The 21,876-nt window shown below is 39.1% G+C and overlaps 1 protein-coding gene across 1 annotated transcript; it reads left to right on the plus strand.

The window, feature by feature from the left end:
* The first annotated feature begins 4,046 nt into the window (after positions 1 to 4,046).
* On the plus strand, positions 4,047 to 18,120 carry LOC139457320 (cell adhesion molecule 2-like). Its single transcript, XM_071238727.1, has 10 exons — positions 4,047 to 4,056; positions 6,028 to 6,414; positions 6,677 to 7,036; positions 7,953 to 8,228; positions 9,513 to 9,611; positions 12,856 to 12,966; positions 13,169 to 13,258; positions 14,697 to 14,786; positions 16,220 to 16,309; positions 17,081 to 18,120. The coding sequence occupies exons 1-10, from the start codon at positions 4,047 to 4,049 to the stop codon at positions 17,107 to 17,109; spliced, it is 1,542 nt and encodes a 513-aa protein (XP_071094828.1). The 3' UTR covers positions 17,110 to 18,120.
* The last annotated feature ends 3,756 nt before the right edge of the window (positions 18,121 to 21,876 follow it).

The raw sequence follows: 21,876 nt of genomic DNA on the forward strand, positions 1-21,876 counted from the left end.
CACCATCAATCAGGTCCTACATCATACACAATACACCTTTAGGCAGGACCTATATGATACACAATACACTATGAACCAGATCCTACATGATATACAATACACCATCAACCAGGTCTTACATGATACACAATACACCATCAGGCAGGACCTACATGATACACAATACACCATCAACCAGGTCCTACACGATATACAATACACCATCAGCCAGGTCCTACATGATATAAATACACCATCAACCAGGTCCTAAATGAGAGACACAACACCATCAGCCGGGTCTTTCATGAGAGACACTACACCATCAACCAGGTCCTACATGATATACAATACACCATCAGCCAGGTCCTAAATGAGAGACACAACACCATCAGTCAGGTCCTTCATTTGAGACACCACACCATCAACCAGGTCCTACATGACATACAATACACCATCAGCCAGGTCCTACTTGATATAAAATACACCATCAGCCAGGTCCTAAATGAGAGACACAACACAATCATTCAGGTCCTTCATTAGAGACACTACACCATCAACCAGGTCCTACATGATATACAATAGACCATCAGCCAGGTCCTACCTGATGCACAATACACCACCAGACAAGTCCTACATAAAACACATTACACCATCAGCCAGATCATACATGATACACAATACACCTTTAGGCAGGACCTACATGATACACAATACACCATCAACCAGATCCTACATGATATACAATACACAATCAACCAGGTCCTACATGATACACAATACACCATCAGGCAGGACCTACATGATGCACAATACACCATCAACCACGTCCTACTTGATATACAATACACCATCAGCCAGTTCCTACATGATATACAATACACCATCTGCCAGGTCGTAGATGTTGTATAATACACCATCAACCAGATCCTACATGATATACAATACACCATCAACAAGGTCCTACATGATATACAATAAACCATCAACAATATCCTACATGATATACAATACAAAATGATCCAGGTCCTACATGTTACATAATACACCAGCCAGCCAGGTCCTACAAGATACACAATACACCATCAGCCAGGTCCTACATGATACACAATACACCATCATCCAGGTCCTACATGATTCAACGTACACCATCAACCAGGTCCTACATGATATACAATACACCATCAACCAGGTCCTACATGATACACAATACACCATCAGGCAGGATCTACATGATACACAATACACCATCAACCAGGTCCTACACGATATACAATACACCATCAGCCAGGTTCTACATGATATACAATACACCATCAACCAGGTCCTAAAAAAGAGACACAACACCATCAGCCGGGTCTTTCATGAGAGACACTACACCATCAACCAGGTCCTACATGATATACAATACACCATCAGCCAGGTCCTAAATGAGAGACACAACACCATCAGTCAGGTCCTTCATGTGAGACACTACACCATCAACCAGGTCCTACATGATATACAATACACCATCAGCCAGGTCCTACTTGATATACAATACACCATCAGCCAGGTCCTAAATGAGAGACACAACACAATCAGTCAGGTCCTTCATTAGAGACACTACACCATCAACCAGGTCCTACATGATATACAATAGACCATCAGCCAGGTCCTACATGATGCACAATACACCACCAGACAAGTCCTACATAAAACACATTACACCATCAGCCAGATCATACATGATGCACAATACACCATCAGCCAGGTCCTACATGATACACTATATACCGCCAGCCAGATTCTAGATTATGGAGAATACATCATCAGCCAGATCCTACATGATGAACAATACACCACCAGCCAGGTACTACATGATGCACAATACACCATCCGCCAGGTCCTACATGATACACAATACACCATCAGCCAGGTCCTACACGATACACAACACGCCATCAGTAAGGTCCTACATGATATAGAATACAACATCAACCAGGTCCTACATGATATACAATACACCATCAACCAGGTCATACATGATACACAATACAACATAAGCCAGGTCCTACATGATACACAATACACCATCAACCAGGTCCTAAATGAGAGACACAACACCATCAGTCAGGTCCTTCATTAGAGACAATACACCATCAACCAGGTCCTACATGATATACAATAGACCATCAGCCAGGTCCTACATGATGCACAATACACCACCAGACAAGTCCTACATAAAACACATTACACCATCAGCCAGATCATACATGATGCACAATACACCATCAGCCAGGTCCTACATGATACACAATATACCGCCAGCCAGATTCTAGATGATGGAGAATACATCATCAGCCAGATCCTACATGATGAACAATACACCACCAGCCAGGTACTACATGATGCACAATACACCATCAGCCAGGTCCTACAAGATACACAATACACCATCAGCCAGGTCCTACACGATACACAACACGCCATCAGTCAGGTCCTACATGATATATAATACAACATCAACCAGATCCTACATGATATACAATACACCATCAACCAGGTCATACATGATACACAATACAACATAAGCCAGGTCCTACATGATACACAATACACCATCAACCAGGTCCTATATGATACACAATACACCATCAGGCAGGTCCTACATGATACACAATACACCATCAACCATATCCTACATGATATACAATACACCATCAACCAGGTCCTACATGATACACAATACACCTTTAGGCAGGACCTACATGATACGCAATACACCATCAGGCAGGACCTACATGATGCACAATACACCATCAACCACGTCCTACTTGATATACAATACACCAACAGCCAGGTCCTACATGATATACAATACACCATCAGCCATTTCCTACATGATATACAATACACCATCTGCTAGGTCGTAGATGTTGTATAATACACCATCAACCAGATCCTACATGATATACAATACACCATCAACAAGGTCCTACATGATATACAATACACCATCAGCCAGGTCCTACATGATATACAATACACCACCAGCCAGTTCCTACATGATATACAATACACCATCAGACAGGTCCTACATGATATACAATAAACCATCAACAATATCCTACATGATATACAATACAAAATGATCCAGGTCCTACATGTTACATAATACACCACCAGCCAGGTCCTACAAGATACACAATACACCATCAGCCAGGTCCTACATGATACACAATACACCATCACCCAGGTCCTACATGATTCAACGTACACCATCAACCAGGTCCTACATGATACACAATACACCATCAGCCAGGTACTACATGATACACAATACACCACCAGCCACGTCCTACATTAAATACAATTCACCACCAGACAGGTACTACATGATGCACAATACACCATCATCCAGGTCCTACATGATACACAATACACCATCAACCATTTCCTAAATGATACACAATACACAACCAGCCAGTTCTTACATGATACACAATACACCATCAGCCAGTTCGTTCTTGATAGAAAAGACACAATATCCAGGTCGTAAAAGAGAGACAACACCACCATCAGCCAGGCCCCGAATGGAAGACAATACACCATCAGCCAGTTTCTACTAGATACACAATACACCATCAGCAAGTTCTTATATGATGCACAATACACCATCAGCTAGTTCTTACATGATACACAATACACCATCAGCCAGTTCGTTCTTGATACAAAAGACACAATATCCAGGTCATACAAGAGAGACAACACCATCATCAGCCAGGCCCCGAATGGAAGACAATACACCACTAGCCAGGTCCTATATGGTACACAATACACCATCAGCCAGGTCCTACATGATGCACAATACACCATCAGCCAGGTCCTATATGATGCACAATACACCATCAGCCAGGTCCTACATGATACACAATACACTCTCAGCCAGGTCCTACATGATAGACAATACACTACCAGCCAGTTTGTACATGATACACAATACACCATCAGCCAGATACTAGTTGATACTAAATACAGATAAGCCAGGTCCTACAGGAGAGACAACACTGCCAGCAGCAAGGCCCCGAATGGAAGACAGTACGCCATCAGCCAGACCCCACATGATAGACAACACACCATCAGTCGGGTCCTATTTGATACACAATAACACAGGATGTGTGTTTTAAGCAGTGACACAACATCCCAGCTCCCATTGATGAAACGTTGGTCTGGGCAGGGAGACAACTCGACATGAACTGCTGGTAAATACAACCTAAGGGGAAAGGTTTGAAACGCACATCGTAATTCCTTCAATCATTTAAAACACAACAACATGTTTAATACAATATTATTGTGTGAAACATTTCTAAGCCTTCACACGTCACGCGGAAGACCTGGTTGTAGTTTTGAAACCAGTGCCAAATGACACATATTGCTGTCATTCTACCCAGAATTCTCTGAGTCGTCACTGCGCGAGTGTTTAATGTTTGCAATCCCGGGACTGAAAAGTGGATCACAGCTATTCTCTGACGTCTCATATCATAAACAGATCAACATAACTTTAAGAGTGAATTCTGTGTGCCGTTGTTGTCATGGCATGGATACCCACCATCTCGTGTTGGCTATTTACGAGTTACCTCATTTCATTCGGTGAGTTATTGAGTATTTGTTTAACGTGAGAACTGGTTGCGGCTTTTCGCGACAATGACCACTACTGTTTCAACAAAGTACATGTGAAGGAATTGGTATGACAACGCCATTGTCTCATCAATTTATTTATCTTCGTTATATATCTAATATAGTGTTCGAATATGTGTATTTACTTTTGTCATATCCCCCTGTGTTTCGGTGTCAATATTCAGAACCAGGAAGTTCTCAACTGCTCGATAACACTCCCAGGTCGATTTGCCCTCAGCGTTTATTTCTAGCTGAATACGTAAACGCAGCACAGTCATGCGAAGAGGCATTTGTAAAGGGGTATTGATTACCTTACATGCGAAGTACACAGGCTGCATGAATGAACTCTGTTATCTGCTACCCGGTGCAACAGGGCATGAAACTAAGGTCGCCGTCTTTGGTCATATGTGGAGAAGGCGCCTGACCTCGATTCAAAAGATCCGCTGTTAGAATGCAAGTTTGTAATCTTGACTAATGTTGATATATAGACATGGGTGATTCAGCTATGTGTTTTCTCTTCCCAATGTATTTAACATGCTGTTATCAATTGTTATGCAGCACCGAGGCTGCGCTATTCCATTTGACGTCTGATAACTTGTGCAAGTTACTTATAATCAACATTTCTACGCGATGAAGCCTATAGATTACTAACGAAATGCTTGCTCTGTTCGTGCATTGCCAGTCCATTTGGTATTTTTGCTGTTACATTTGTAGGTTTTTTGTGGGTTTTTTTCATTCACTTCACCACGGTTTTATATTATGATGTAACATGTCCACGTGGTTAGAGACAGCTGGTCTTAACAACAAACCTCTATGTTTCCAATGTCCCATATCTTGTCAAGGAATTCAAATTTTTGTTTTGAATATTTGTGTACTACGAATGATTGTGTCAAATCAGTAATGCATTTTGACATAGACAGCGTATTATTGGTATAATGAGAGTTTGCTTGGTCTGATATTCACGTTCTGTGACAGTCTAGGATGAATATCATTAGAATACATAGCTCGAGTGATCAAGTGAAGGGTGATCCCGGCTGGTGAAACAGCTAAATCAATTGTCGACAGCACGATCAGCTATATTGGCTTTCGTTCAACTCTAGATGAGCGCAAGGTGTCTATTTTCCCGATGAGCCTATAGTATTATGAACATAGTCGGGACCAAACAAGTCACCAAACCACGGATAAGAAGACGAATAAGTATAATTTGTGTACAGTTTGAAGCTAATTTAGTTGGGAGACAACCAATGTGTAAACAGGGATAATGCTTACGTTTAAAGGTTCGCTTGGATTACATGTCTGTGGTGTTCGTTCATTGGTCGCGCATCAGGGATGTCATTGATTCGGTAATAAAGGTTGTGAATGAGAGGTTAAATCATACACTTTTCATTGCAGGTGTTTCTCGTGTTTATGGAATAACGGTGACAGCAAGAGATAAGACAGGAATTAAAGGACCCAACCAAGTCACTGTCAAGTGTGAATATGTACTGGCACCGGGAGAAGTACTTTTTACAATAACAATGAGTAGAAAAAGAACTACAGATCCATCTTATACGGACATCGCAGTTTTTAGACCAGCTGTCAACTCATCACTCTATACTGCAGGTGTTGCAGAAGATTTTAAACTTCGAACAACACTCATCATGTCTGATGGTTCCACAAGTGTGCGTTTTGATCGTGTAGAATGTGATGATGAGGCAGCCTACCGCTGTTCTGTTAATTATCAATCAGCAGGGAACACGGCTGAAACAATGACAGCTGATATGAATCTTCTATTGCAAGGTAAGTGAGTTTTATCATTTACATTTTGAAACATAAGTTATACAGTTCAGGACAAATAATTACTGAGTTTCAGGACCTTTAAGTAACAGAATTAAAAAACTGTGCTATATTTTACATATTTTGTTTAAAACTACGACAAAGACACAGTCTAAAGAATTTGCTTTTAACTCCACATGTAGAAATTAAGATGCGGTTGGTCATGTTGGAGTCACCTATTTCATATTTCTTAAGTGATGTAATGTGTGTGTATGTTTCATTGCAGCACAACCTTTGACACCAACCATAACACTGATTCCTGCCTACGCTGATGGCTACACAGACGGACAGCAGGTTCAATTCCGGTGTCAGGGATCTGTTGGGAAACCTGCAGGAGACTTCTTGTGGTTCAGGTACCGTGGCAACACGCCAGAGGACATAACTAGTCTAGCCAGACTAAACCCTTCCTATCCAACTACAGGAACCTGCACCTTTGATCGAGTAAGTCAGCTGACACTGAATGTCAGCAGACAAGACAATGGAATGACCATCCGGTGTGCAGCAAACCACACCACGCTCACAAAACCTACAGGGTTCGAAACATGCAACTCTACATGTAGACAAACTGACAAGATCGCAGTTTTCTGTAAGTACAACGTGTAGGAAAGGAGTATATGTTTTTCATAATTTAGCAAGTGATGACTGTGAATCTACATATCATAAAGTTTGTTTCTTGGTATGTTTTCAAATCAACCAATTGTTTATCCAGTGTGTTCAGATACGTTTCTTTATGGAAGCTTGGGCTTGTTCGTTTTATTTGTAAAACGAATTTGAGTTCAAACACTCTTCTCTGCCTCACCACTTCACCAGAATACATCTTATCATATAATGAATACTGTTATAGATGCCTATCTGATCGACTTTGTATTCAAAGATTCGGGGAAAAAAGTTAGTCTATGTTTTCAGATACCTTTAGTGACAGCGCCCCCGATGTCAGCTCCAACCCTGCAGGGGCACAAACGGACACTGACTCACTCACTCAAACTAATATTTGCAGATCCATTCTGCGACAGCGACCCTGGCGTGCAACAGAAGACTGCAATTCCCCGCTTTGGATACGTCCTGTGGCGATGTTCCGAAGTTACGATTGCATGTGCATTTTGCCTTACAGCAAATGTGAAAAAATGTTTTTTAAGACATTGCAAATCGACATAGCTGCGTTTTGACGTACCGTTTGTTGAATATCAGGCCACCAACATTTTCCAATATCATATATCGACTTGGTATTCATATGAAAGATTGTGGAAACAATGTAGTCTTGTGTCTTGCATTGTCAGTAGTCAGCCATTATGTGTAAATCAGTGTTTCCGCTAATGTTTTCAGATCCATTCAGTGACAGTGACCCCAATGTCAGCCCCAACCATGCAAGGGGCACACACACACTGACTCACTCACCCTAACATATCAGATCCATTCAGTGAGAGTACTTTCAATGTCAGCTCCAACCACCCAGGGGGCACACATTCACGCTGACCCACTCACTCATGCTAACATTTTTTCAGATACATTCACTGAGAGTGACCCAGATGTCAGCTCCAACCCTGCAGGAGGCACACACACTGTTGGCGACACCGTCACCCTGAAGTGTAATGCTGATACCAACCCACCAGCAACCTTCTCCTGGCACAAAGAAGGAGACAATAATTCCACCACGCCGGGCGGAGAATGGACACTTTCTAATCTTCAGATAGAAGATTCAGGAACATACACATGTATGGCCACCAATGATGTCGGTGGTGTGACGTACAATGCATCAAGATCTCTCAACATTAATGTTGGTGAGTAAAGACAAGGTTTTGTTCATAGTTGAAGTGTCTACTTTCTAAACAGGCGAGAATGTCCATGCTAGAGAAAGTTTTCAGAAAAATAATCTGATTTGTAAGTCTATCACCTTCAATGTATTTAATGATAGCTTATAAATTGAAGCACACAATCTAAATTGCCTTGGAGTTGATATATTAAATATAATACATAACGTTTGATGACAAGACTTGTATTTCATTGATAATGGTCTGACATGAATCAAATTACACTTGAACTATTAGATGAATGCGGAATCCAAGCAATTAATATATTAGATGGAGTCATCCATTTCGCTATTACTTATTTTGTTATGTTGTTAATATCTCTATTCGTTATGAATAGTGCTGATAGAGAAATGTACGTGGATTCAATGACAACATTTGTTGGGACAATTTGGTTACGCCTTTGAATTAAATAATTTGTCCTGATCCACACCAAACTGTTGAAATGACTTAGGTCTAAGAACAGTTATGCCCCTTTTCTGTGTACGAATCTACACCAAAACCGTCAATATTGATTGCGAGTTATTTTCGTTTTGAATGTGTAACGTTTTACATAAGCATACAAATCTATTTAATATAACATTTGTTCGCTAACACTTAAACCTGATAAATAAAAAAAATCAGCACATTAATAAAGGTGGCAAAGCTTTTGACGCATTACGAAATATCAGATATTACTTAGCACTCTTCATATTTCAAACAGTTTGACATTTTTCATTTTCTACGTCTCTGTGTGACATTTGGTTTTATAGTTAGAGATACATCCAAAACTTCGCAATATGATAACTTTTCATACCTAATGAATATATGCTTTGTGAAAAAAGGTTCATAATATATCAGTAACGATTAAATACGTTTGCAAGTCAATATCCGGAAGCAGTCATTGTTATATGACCTTTGACCTACATAACACTGACCCATTGTTTCAAGGTTCGCTCGTAACGCCGAAGACCCGGGTTCGATTCCCGACATGGGTACAATTTGTGAAGCCCATTTCTGGTGTCCCCCGCCGTTATAATGCTGGAATATTGGTAAAATCGGCGTACTACCATACTCACCCATTGTTTCAACTTATATGGTAGGTTCAATTATGGCGGGAGCAAAGAGATTCAATTAATATCATGGTGGTGCGTGGTAAATCCTCACTGTCTGCTGTTAGAATGACGTTAACATCTTTGCACGATCGTGATCGTCTGTGACTGAATAAATGCACGCATTCCACTCAGTTTCTCTCTCTCTACTTTCCATCCTCTGCAGTTGTCAAACCCATCATCCCATCAACAACAATCACGGCGACTTCTCGTGGACCTCCTCCAGGAAATACAGGTGTTTTTCAACCCGAAACAAAAGACACAGGTATGTCTGAAAAAAACCAAGTGACATCATCTTATTGTTCTCCAGTCGGGTTAAATCTCACAAACAGGGATGTTGTCATATCCCACGGAGTTTTTAATACAAAATCCGTTTATGTCTCTCTAGAAATTTATTTTGCATTTAAACACAATGTAATATTTTCTTTATTACCTGCGGATCGAATATGCAGCCTTCGTTTCTGTAGCCCGGTGAGTGTACCACTAAAATACCGTCGGAAATGACACAACACTGATATTTTGCCGTGAAACGTTAATAAAAAAGGAATAGAAAGATGTTTTATGAAAGTACCTCTTTAAAAAGGTTCGTCCTACGTTGGGTTTGAATAATTTAAATTTCCATCAGTTCAATTTTATCTTACCGGAGGAATTTTCATCCAAAATAGAGGTTTGATGAAGGAAATCAGAAACATACTATAGATTTATGCAAATATGTTTTTGTCCCATAATTATAATTTGAGAACCTAATGGTATATTATTGCCCGTTAATGATGCGATGAATTGGTATAATATAATAGTGTCTAGTAATTTTTAAGTGTTTATACACATCGGGGAATATTTGAATAATACTCCTATGATGCATGAAGCATTGCACGTGAAGAGCACAATCGTGGTTTGTGACACAGAGTCGACAGTAGCAAACGTCTACAAGTATTTTGTGAAGGAGAGAGACAAGGGAGGCCCATGCTTAGTGTTGCTAGGCTGTACTTCCGAGCAGGTAAAGCACTTGGAATGTCACACCAACAAGTATATGGTATAATAAATAAATCAAAGAAGGTAGGGTCCGTATCTATAGTTTCAGCAGGTAGAAAAAGAAAACCTGATAGTTTGGATAAAGGACTTATAAGACGTACGGTGGACAAGTTTTACGAGCAGAAGGTGCCTCCGACATGTAAACGAATTCAGTATGAAATTAGAGAAAGGATAAACGTTTCACGAACTATGCTCATCATAGCTCAGCATGAGATTGAGTTCAAATACACCGCACGTGGGGAGGACAGGGGGTGTTAAGGGAAAAGTATTCTATGATATTCATGCATTCAAATAATCTAAATACCATTCATGACTACAGATGTCTCGGATTCCAAATCATTTACCTTGATGAGACATGACATTGACATTGTCTCCTTGACATTGAACATCAGTACCACCAACGTGATGATACCAACCTCGTCGCCCCAGTCATCACCTCGTTGAATGACACTGCTACCGATCCCGATTCTTCCTCTGCTGAATCAGATATTGAGCTGTAATGATACTTGTGTGATGAAGAGAAACTTTGTCAGTCAGTTCCGCCAAAAGATACCGATTGCTTGGGCTTCAAATAGTATTAAAAGTACGATATATATTTTAAAATATGTTGTGGTTGTTTTATTCTATTTCGTGTTCTTCATATCGCACGTTAATATCATATATCAATACATCTTTGAGCATTTTTGTATTTTAAACTGAAACTATATTGCGTATTCCAAAATCAAATCTACCATAATTCGTTCAACCAGTGAATCAACATTTCAAGCACATTCTGTTATCCCATCATTAAGATAACTTACAATATTCAATGGTCGTTGAACAATTTTCAACGTCTGAATTCTTTACACTTTCAAAGGTTTACTTAATATTTTCTATCTTAATTCCCCATTCATCCCTTACGTGAAAAATATTTGCATTTTAATTTTTGAGAGTCTCCCCTATGCATCGACTGTTGTGGTAAAATCTGGGTCAGATGTGTACCTGTCAGGTGACAAGACACCGGAGTGTTGCTGTCACCCATACTTATAGTCTATTTCATACAGTTTGGTCCACCACTGGTTTTGTTCGACGTCTATTGTAATTGTAACTGTAAACATGTATTTGTAGCAAAGTTACATCTAATTTAACCAAGTTAGATCAATGCTATTTAATATGATATTTGTCGCCAGTTGTTGTAGGTAGACGTTGGGGACGTTGGTCTTGTTGTTTTCACGTGTACCTATATATGCTCTCTGTCTCATATCATTCATTCACCAGATGAAGGAGTAAGCATATACTCCGAAACGTTGTGTACCTCATGATATAGAATCCGACATCCATAAATTCTCTTTCTTAATTTTTTTTTGTGTGTGTTTTTTTATTTCAATTGAAACATAAAACTGTTGATAAATGTTGTTTTAAGACTCTGTTTTAGGTTTGTAAGTTAGATAATACACTTCCCTCGGATTTTTATGATATTTAAAACCTTTATCCAGCGGATGCGAGTTTTAAACATCATAAAAATCCTTGGACGTGCTCGTGCCTTATCCAACACATAGAGCTCTTCATGCCTCTTTTACAATGTTATGGCATCATTTCTAAGACTTCTTCAATAGCACAACTGTTCATGACAATTCGATGTGCAGAGTTACTTGGGTATTCCAGGATCTTCAGGGGTGTTGGATCGAGTCCTACATTCGTCCGGACTCTATCCGTGCACCTGGCTTTGACAAAAGTTAAAGATTTCCAAAAGTTTCTACCCTCCTCCCATATTAAGCTGGTTCGACTTGAAATAACTACAATACTATAATGAAATAATATGCTCACTAGTACAGCTTGAGAAGTTATTAATTTCATACATGTTGGTGTAAAGTATTTTGCTATATTACAAACAAAGTAGATCCCCTTCACAGTTAAAGTTTAAATATTTCTGAAAGTAATGAATTATTTATCTCACATTTCCAATAACAGGTCTGTCCCCAGTAGGCTTAGGATTTACGAGTAAACCTTTCCGTTCTTATATTTACAAAGAAGTATCAGACAAAAAATATACATTGCGCTGTGTGGATCGAAATGTTTTGAACTACAATATATCAAGATAATAGCAAAAGATTTTTAGTTTTCATTTGTATTGATTCCGAGCCTACCAATAACTATGTACATAGATTCTAAAAGGTACATATCTTTATATCGAGCTTTGGAATGTAATCTGTTTTATCGGATAATATAGACTGGTTATTTTCTTGTGTTGGCGTTTTATATTTATAAGAGATATGACTTCACATGATAGTAAATGTTTTAGCAGAGTGTCATCTACATCACACATTAGGGACATTAAGTGGTATAATGTTAGTTTGGAAAGATTAGGCCATTATTACACTAAGTAATATCTGTTGATAATAATTGGTCTGAAAACACGTACACAGAGACATATGTATATTACATTCTACATTTGATGAGATTAATTGAAACAGAAATCTTAAAACTATTTGTTTCAGACAATACTGTAGTGATAGTTGTGTGTGTCATCATCAGTGTGCTGCTGATCACGGGGTTGTTGACAGGTGTGGTCTTCTACAGGAAAAGGAGAGGCATGAAGACTCCCGAAGGTAGAGTGCAGAGAAATCGTTCAATATTCCCTCTCTCACAGTACCCAATATATCCCAAACCTGAAATAAAATCTTTTGATATGGTTTGAAGAGCTCTTAACAAAGAGACAATGAGGCATTTCATTATAAGTACATGTACCGAGTGTTTCATGTGTTTGGGGGTCGGTGTGTCTGTGTGCCAATAAGAACCGTTATGTTGCAGATGCGCACTATGACAAGCCTTATACAGCACTGCAACGTGGTACAAGTGTTCAACAGACATATGGAGTCATCAGGAGCGAAACTACACAGGGTAAGCCCACTCACTACATGTCCACCAATGAGTACGGATTTCTCATTCAAATTGTAGGTTTTTAGAAATGCAGCAATTCCTCACGGGCCATCACAAAGACAGGATCAGGTTTTCGCAATACCAGCAAACCGCACCATGTAAAGTCCCTGCAAGAAGAGTCTCGGTATATATAATGTTGCAAGAGTATGAACTGCAATAGCACACATCAAAGGACAACTTTGTAAACTTGCATGAAACTTAATAATGATAAATTGTTGTGGGTAGACGGTTTAACCACCCAAGTGTCCACCTTCAGTAGAGAACGATGTGAAAACAGCTGATTAATATTCCCTGAACTTCTATGAGACACCTTCATTTTAATAAAAGCGACAACTTTCAGTTAAACTTATTTGCCATATTTCCTTGTTTTGATTTTGCCAATCCTAACAGGAATTCCGATTCATATGGATACAGAAACAGATCAGCATGAAGGGGAGAACAATCGGTTCCCATGGGGATGCCTGCTTCTTGCCTAATGTCTTACCCTAAAATGTCACATCGATGTCATCAATGAAGATGTCAAGCATTTCACTTATTGCCTTCTCAGTAAACTTCAAATGACACTTGCTTTCAATTTGTATAATATTAATTGTCCTATACCTCTGACGATAGATATTTTGCTATATACTAGTATATGGTCACTAGTAACCAATGTAACAAATTCCCCATGGATCAAGGAATTAAATTTTTCCTTACGTTTTCCTATGAGTGCGATAGTGGTGTACAAAGTTGAAAAATCACATGTTTTAATATAATTGAACTTCGTTCTTCTCTGAGATCGCAAAAGTTCAAGTAAATCCTTCGACTTATTTTAAGAATACACGGGGCATTAACTCCATATCTCAAAGCCAAATATTTAGGTATGTGTAGGACATGGATGAACTTAAAGAGCTAATGATAACTCCAAAACTAGGATGACATTTGAACTCAATGGGCAAGTATGGTAAGGTGAACTAACACACACATGGCGAAATCATTATCTGTTCTACACACCATAGAATTACTCAGTTTAACTAATGGATGCATTTACAGTAATTGCTTGAGACTTGAGGGGTGAAATTGTAAAACTGCCTCACCGTTGTTTTAGACCATAACTATGACTTTGTGACTTGGACATGTGCCTTTCTAGTGCTACTGCGCATGCGCAGACATTGTGCATGGGATCCAGTGGAAATACCCGAGTTCCAACTCCCTGCTTATAATAAATTGTATGCATTGCACTTGCCTGTGGGGAATCGACCCTGGGGCCCTTGCCGCGACGAACCAAAGCTTTAACCAAATCTAACAGCCTTCATACATTCATCCTTCTTCCACTCATATAAATGATTTTCTTATTGTGGTTAGTAGTTTGAGTTCAACACCCCCTGGTTAACACTCACTGATTGTATTTACTTTTCAGCACCCGCACAGCCAAGAGGTTTTCCAGTGTATGTTAATGAAAGCTTTGACCACGCTGTAGGAACAACAACAACATCTGTTTCGCGTACAGGTAGGACATACGTCAATAACAACATCGATCACAATCCAACAACAAACTCAGACGTCTGAACCGTTGAGAAGGATGTATACAAGCAACTAATGGAAACAAACGAACAAAACCATGGTTCAGTGTCTATGCCACTCGTCTCCCATTCCGTCCAGGCTCGGTATATATAATGTTGCAAGAGTATAAACTGCAATAGCACACATCAAAGGACAACTTTGTAAACTTGCATGAAACTTAATAATAATAAATTGTTGTGGGTAGACGGTTTAACCACCCAAGTGTCCACCTTCAGTAGAGAACGATTTTGAAAACAGATGATTAGTATTCCCTGAATTTCTATGAGACACCTTCATTTTGATAAAAGCGACAACATTCAGTTAAACTTATTTGCCAAATTTCCTTGTTTTGATTTTGCCAATCCTAACAGGAATTCCGATTCATATGGATACAGAAACAGATCAGCATGAAGGGGAGAACAATCGGTTCCCATGGGGATGCCTGCTTCTTGCCTAATGTCTTACCCTAAAATGTCACATCGATGTCATCAATGAAGATGTCAAGCATTTCACTTATTGCCTTCTCAGTAAACTTCAAATGACACTTGCTTTCAATTTGTATAATATTAATTGTCCTATACCTCTGACGATAGATATTTTGCTATATACTAGTATATGGTCACTAGTAACCAATGTAACAAATTCCCCATGGATCAAGGAATTAAATTTTTCCTTACGTTTTCCTATGAGTGCGATAGTGGTGTACAAAGTTGAAAAATCACATGTTTTAATATAATTGAACTTCGTTCTTCTCTGAGATCGCAAAAGTTCAAGTAAATCCTTCGACTTATTTTAAGAATACACGGGGCATTAACTCCATATCTCAAAGCCAAATATTTAGGTATGTGTAGGACATGGATGAACTTAAAGAGCTAATGATAACTCCAAAACTAGGATGACATTTGAACTCAATGGGCAAGTATGGTAAGGTGAACTAACACACACATGGCGAAATCATTATCTGTTCTACACACCATAGAATTACTCAGTTTAGCTAATGGATGCATTTACAGTAATTGCTTGAGACTTGAGGGGTGAAATTGTAAAACTGCCTCACCGTTGTTTTAGACCATAACTATGACTTTGTGACTTGGACATGTGCCTTTCTAGTGCTACTGCACATGCGCAGACATTGTGCATGGGATCCAGTGGAAATACCCGAGTTCCAACTCCCTGCTTATAATAAATTGTATGCATTGCACTTGCCTGTGGGGAATCGACCCTGGGGCCCTTGCCGCGACGAACCAAAGCTTTAACCAAATCTAACAGCCTTCATACATTCATCCTTCTTCCACTCATATAAATGATTTTCTTATTGTGGTTAGTAGTTTGAGTTCAACACCCCCTGGTTAACACTCACTGATTGTATTTACTTTTCAGCACCCGCACAGCCAAGAGGTTTTCCAGTGTATGTTAATAAAAGCTTTGACCACGCTGTAGGAACAACAACAATATCTGTTTCGCGTACAGGTAGGACATACGTCAATAACAACATCGATTACAATCCAACAACAAACTCAGACGTCTGAACCGTTAAGAAGGATGTGTACAAGCAACTAATGGAAACAAACGAACAAAACCATGGTTCAGTGTCTATGCCACTCGGGTTCATTCCAATTATACCGACACCTTCACGGTACCTCAGGAAGTGATTGGTTAGGGATAATGCTCCAATATATTGTAAAGAGCGTAACGTCATACCCGCCACAAATAGTTCGGATAACAGTATGGCCTTTCTTGAAGACCAGTTAATCTTTGGAATAACTTGAACACTGATTTGAAGACAAAAGCTAACAAACAATTTGAATGGTTATGTAAGGCTCACGACTGTCGCCATGTTGTCATGTGTCGTTTATCAGTCCCATGCACGAATCTACTTCCAGTATGGATTCCTGCTAGTGAGGCCAAGATCTGATTGGATTGAGTCGAGCAAAGTATCTCGATGTGTGGTAGACATAATCATAGTCCAACAACAGCATTCCACTGAATACTTTCTGTAAATTTGATTCAATGGATAGAGCTGTTCAGAGAAAGTGTTATACCTTGCAAAAGTACATTAAACCAGATGTAAAATCTGAATTTCAAACTTACCTTGTGCCACATCGCATGTTTCAACTGACGTTTGTTTCCTTTATGGTATGGCAAACATTTGGTTGCCTATGACCAATCAAACCTCTTGTAAAAAAAAGACATCATACACATATTTAACATATTCTCTAAGACGATTTCTTTTTTCCGCAGATGGGCCAATCTATGAAGACATCAATTGACCTTTCACATTGCCTGTCTGTCAGTCCTCACTGAGATAGGGAAACATGTTTCTGTACACACATTTACCATCTGAATATGTTTTTCAAATAGTAACAGTGTGGATGTGTGTAGAAGTGCTCAGCATATCTCCTTATATGGAAGGTAGGAGTGCATGTTCAATAACGTGAGTAGACACTGTTTTTTATAACATGTGACGTGTAAACAGAAATATCCAAGCGTAAGTTATTTCTTTCTGTGTCCTATATATATAGAATACATTTTGTGCATTAGGCCTCCCCTCACGAATCTATACATGTGGACCTCAGGTGTTTTACTACGTGGGAGAATGTGTCATCCCCTACCGGTGCAGTTCCAACGTAAATGAAAGGTGTGGACATTTCAACATTGGTGCCAAAGAAGTTGACCAATTCTTCAAGTCCGTGAATGTGTATACATCAAGAGGTGTGAGAATGGACACAATTTAAACAAAGCACGTCCTCTGTATAAATAAGTAATGTCATCCTTGAAAGTCGTAGTCACTCTCAAAACCTATCTCCTGCACGAATAAAAATAATGGATTAGGGTTACCACATCCCGTGGATTTTGCTTTCAAGCTGAACTACCGGGCAAAAGAATCTTATCACTTTGTTCTGCAGTTCCCACAGAAAGAGACAGGCGTTAACCATATAGTGATTATCTTAATAACAGGAATCATTTTTCTATGGCTGTACAAAATTGCAATACTATATCGGAAGTGCACTTGCCATCAGGCCGAGCGATAGAGACATGGGGTCTAAAGAAATAATTCATTAACACGAGTCCACTCAAAAGAAGCTCATAAAGTCAAATCATGTGACAAGACATATCGTTATTAGCGTGTGTGACAACTCCCTGCATCAATGCACGCCAAAATATGTCTCCACGTGGGTGTCGTCAGTCGCCGGATAACGTCAGCAGGAATTCTGCACCACTAATCCAATAAAACCTATTCAAGCTGCTGTCCGTTTTCTGAGGAGGTATGCGTTCTCTCAGCTGTCGATCACGATGATCCCAGAGAGGCTCTGTGGGATTAATGTCTTGAGAACATGCTGACCAAGGCAAATGTTGACGATAACGTTGTGTAGATACTGCTGAACAAGTCAGGTGCAATGAGGTCGCTCATAATCCTGCTGCAAAAGGGTACCTCTTGGATGTACATGAATGGCACTACAACATGTCGCAAAACTTCGTCCTTGTATCTTTGGCCAATCAGATTCCAACGGTTAAACGTTCTTGCAATATGCCATTGAGAGGCTCCTATCAGTCTGTCACGTTCCTCTTTTGTGAGTCTTGGCATTTCTATGATGTTCTCTTTGATGCTGCATCCTTGCTCTGCCCAACAGCGGTATTAATGTGATAATCATGCACGAACATTTTCAGCAGTTTCTTTTTTCCATGACTGCATGGAATTCAGTGAATCCTGCAAAAAGTGACTTTCATGTATCCACAGGGTGTCTTTCGGTCAATAATTTCTGATAACGTTCTAACTTATTGCACCATCTTTAATTCAGATAAAACTTAATTTACAAATGATAAGTTTATTTTGCCCGGTAGTTTATTTAAATTGGGAATCATCTTAACAGTATTTCTGTTTGAATTGTACAATCAATTACAGTGACTACACAACAAAGATATAGCCTCATCAGTATATCTTTTAATCTTTTCAACGAAATGAAGACATGATGCGGCACAAAATAAGAAAGTCAACTTTACAGATGTATTTGCATGTAAAACTTTTGATATTCTAGACATCTTAGAAACATATATTAATCCTGTGTTTGACATCGTTTATGACACATGTCGCAAACAGATGACGTATTTTCATCCTGAAATGTGGATATCCGGTCAAATATATTTGTGTTTGTTCATACTTATTTTTTGGCTTTGAAGTAGGGATTGTAGAAAAAGCTTCAGAGAAAATGTTTAAAGGAAAACTGTTCACATTTTGTCTGCTTAAACTGTGGAAATTACTAATGGCATTGTTTGCGATGGCTGAGCTGTAAATCCTAATGCTCATGCCAACACATAAATGTTATTTTACTGTGTTCAAGGGGAAGTGTACGTATAAAAATGACTTTTTATCTTATATGAAAGATTGAATGAGTTAATTTTAATGTTTGAAATTAAGCACTCTCTTTTTCTCACAAGAACACGTGAAATGAAACTGACGGAACAGTTTCCATAATCTGATTGTGGACAGACTTTTTGTTAATTTCAGGGGTATATTTAGATCTTAATATGAAACAGACGAGGCTCTTGTACTACTCTCTTTTAGCTCAGATGGGAAAATCAATAGGGATTTGATGTTTGATCATTTCTGATGGATATCGGTTCCTTGATACATGTGAAGCTAACATTTTGTCCAAAGTCCCATGTTTGATATTGCCAAATACTCATTGAGGGATATGAAATCTGAAAAATAATAATCGTCAGAACTACATGGCCATTCACTGCAGTAATTGTTCATTTATAGAGTCATGCTTAGAACTTATTATCCCCCGCCACGAAGTGGAAGGGGGATATAGGAATGTGTGCCGTCCGTCCGTCACATTTCGTTTCCGGAGCAGATCTTGAAAACCATACTATATTTCTTCACCAAACTTGGCACATAGATAGATCTAGTGGTGAACTTGTGCCTTTCGACAGTGTCGGATTTTAAAAAAAAGTTAATATTCGAGTTTCCATGGCAACGACTTTGATTTAGACTGAAAATGGCGGTAGTTCTCGTTTCCGGAGCAGATCTTGAAAACCGTACTACATTTCTTCACCAAACTTAGCACATAGATAGGTCTAGTGGTGAACTGGTGCCTTTTGATAGTTTGGAATTTTAAAAAAAGTTATTTTTCGAGTTTCCATGGCAACGACTTTGATTAAGACTGAAAATGGCGGTAGTTCTCGTTTCCGGAGCAGATCTTGAAAACCGTACTATATTTGTTCATCAAACTTGGCACATAGATAGGTCTAGTGGTGAACTGGTGCCTTTTGATAGTTTGGGATTTTTAAAAAAGTTAATATTCGAGTTTCCATGGCAACGACTTTGATTCAGACTGACAATGGTGGTAGTCCTCGTTTCCGGAGCAGATCTTGAAAACCGTACCATTTTTCTTCACCATATTTTGCACATCTATAGGTCTAGTGATGAACTGGTGCCTTTTGATAGTTTGGGATTTTTTCATAAAGTTGCTTTTCGAGTTTCCACGGGAAAAACTTTGACTTAGACTGAAAATGGCGGTAGTCCTCGTTTCCGGAGCAGATCTTGAAAACTGTACTACATTGCTTCACCATACTTGGCACATAGATAGGTCTAGTGGTGAACTGGTGCCTTTTGATAGTGTCGGATTTTAAAAAAAATTATTTTTCGAGTTTCCATGGCAACGACTTTGATTTAGACTGAAAATGGCGGTAGTCCTCGTTTCCGGAGCAGATCTTGAAAACTGTACTATATTGCTTCACCATACTTTGCAAATAGATAGGTCTAGTGGTGAACTTGTGCCTTTTGATAGTGTCGGATTTTTAAAAAAAAATATTTTTCGTGTTTCCATGGCAACGACTTTGATTTAGAATGAAAATGGCGGTAGTCCTCGTTTCCGGAGCAGATCTTGAAAACCGTAGTATATTTCTTCATCAAACTTGGCACATAGATAGATCTAGTGGTGAACTGGTGCCTTCTGATAGTTTGGGATTTTAAAAAAAGTTATTTTTCGAGTTTCCATGGCAACGACTTTGATTAAGACTGAAAATGGTGGTAGTTCTCGTTTCCGGAGCAGATCTTGAAAACCGTACTATATTTCTTCATCAAACTTGGCACATAGATAGGTCTAGTGGTGAACTGGTGCCTTTTGATAGTTTGGGATTTTTAAAAAAGTTAATATTCGAGTTTCCATGGCAACGACTTTGATTCAGACTGACAATGGTGGTAGTCCTCGTTTCCGGAGCAGATCTTGAAAACCGTACCATTTTTCTTCACCATATTTTGCACATTGATAGGTCTAGTGATGAACTGGTGCCTTTTGATAGTTTGGGATTTTTTCATAAAGTTGCTTTTCGAGTTTCCACGGGAAAAACTTTGACTTAGACCACGGGAAAAACTTTGACTTAGACTGAAAATGGCGGTAGTCCTCGTTTCCGGAGCAGATCTTGAAAACTGTACTATATTGCTTCACCATACTTGACACATAGATAGGTCTAGTGGTGCACTGGTGCCTTTTGATAGTGTCGGATTTAAAAAAAAATTATTTTTCGAGTTTCCATGGCAACGACTTTGATTCAGACTGACAATGGTGGTAGTCCTCGTTTCCGGAGCAGATCTTGAAAACCGTACCATTTTTCTTCACCATATTTTGCACATTGATAGGTCTAGTGATGAACTGGTGCCTTTTGATAGTTTGGGATTTTTTCATAAAGTTGCTTTTCGAGTTTCCACGGGAAAAACTTTGACTTAGACTGAAAATGGCGGTAGTCCTCGTTTCCGGAGCAGATCTTGAAAACTGTACTATATTGCTTCACCATACTTGGCAAATAGATAGGTCTAGTGGTGAACTTGTGCCTTTTGATAGCGTCGGATTTTAAAAAAAATAATTTTTCGTGTTTCCATGGCAACGACTTTGATTTAGACTGAAAATGGCGGTAGTCCTCGTTTCCGGAGCAGATCTTGAAAACCGTAGTATATTTCTTCACCAAACTTGGCACATAGATAGATCTAGTGGTGAACTGGTGCCTTTTGAAAGTTTGTATTTTTAAAAAAAGTT

This window comes from Haliotis cracherodii, unplaced genomic scaffold, assembly GCF_022045235.1.
Source record: "Haliotis cracherodii isolate W230 unplaced genomic scaffold, xgHalCrac1.p SCAF_12, whole genome shotgun sequence".
Classification (NCBI taxonomy): Eukaryota; Metazoa; Mollusca; class Gastropoda; order Lepetellida; family Haliotidae; genus Haliotis; species Haliotis cracherodii.

Bases quoted from the DNA above. Each gene is read 5' to 3' on its own strand.
- LOC139457320 (XM_071238727.1), top strand. The intron at 6,415-6,676 runs GTAAGTGAGTTT...GTTTCATTGCAG, and splicing joins TATGAATCTTCTATTGCAAG to CACAACCTTTGACACCAACC. The intron at 8,229-9,512 runs GTGAGTAAAGAC...CATCCTCTGCAG, and splicing joins ATCTCTCAACATTAATGTTG to TTGTCAAACCCATCATCCCA.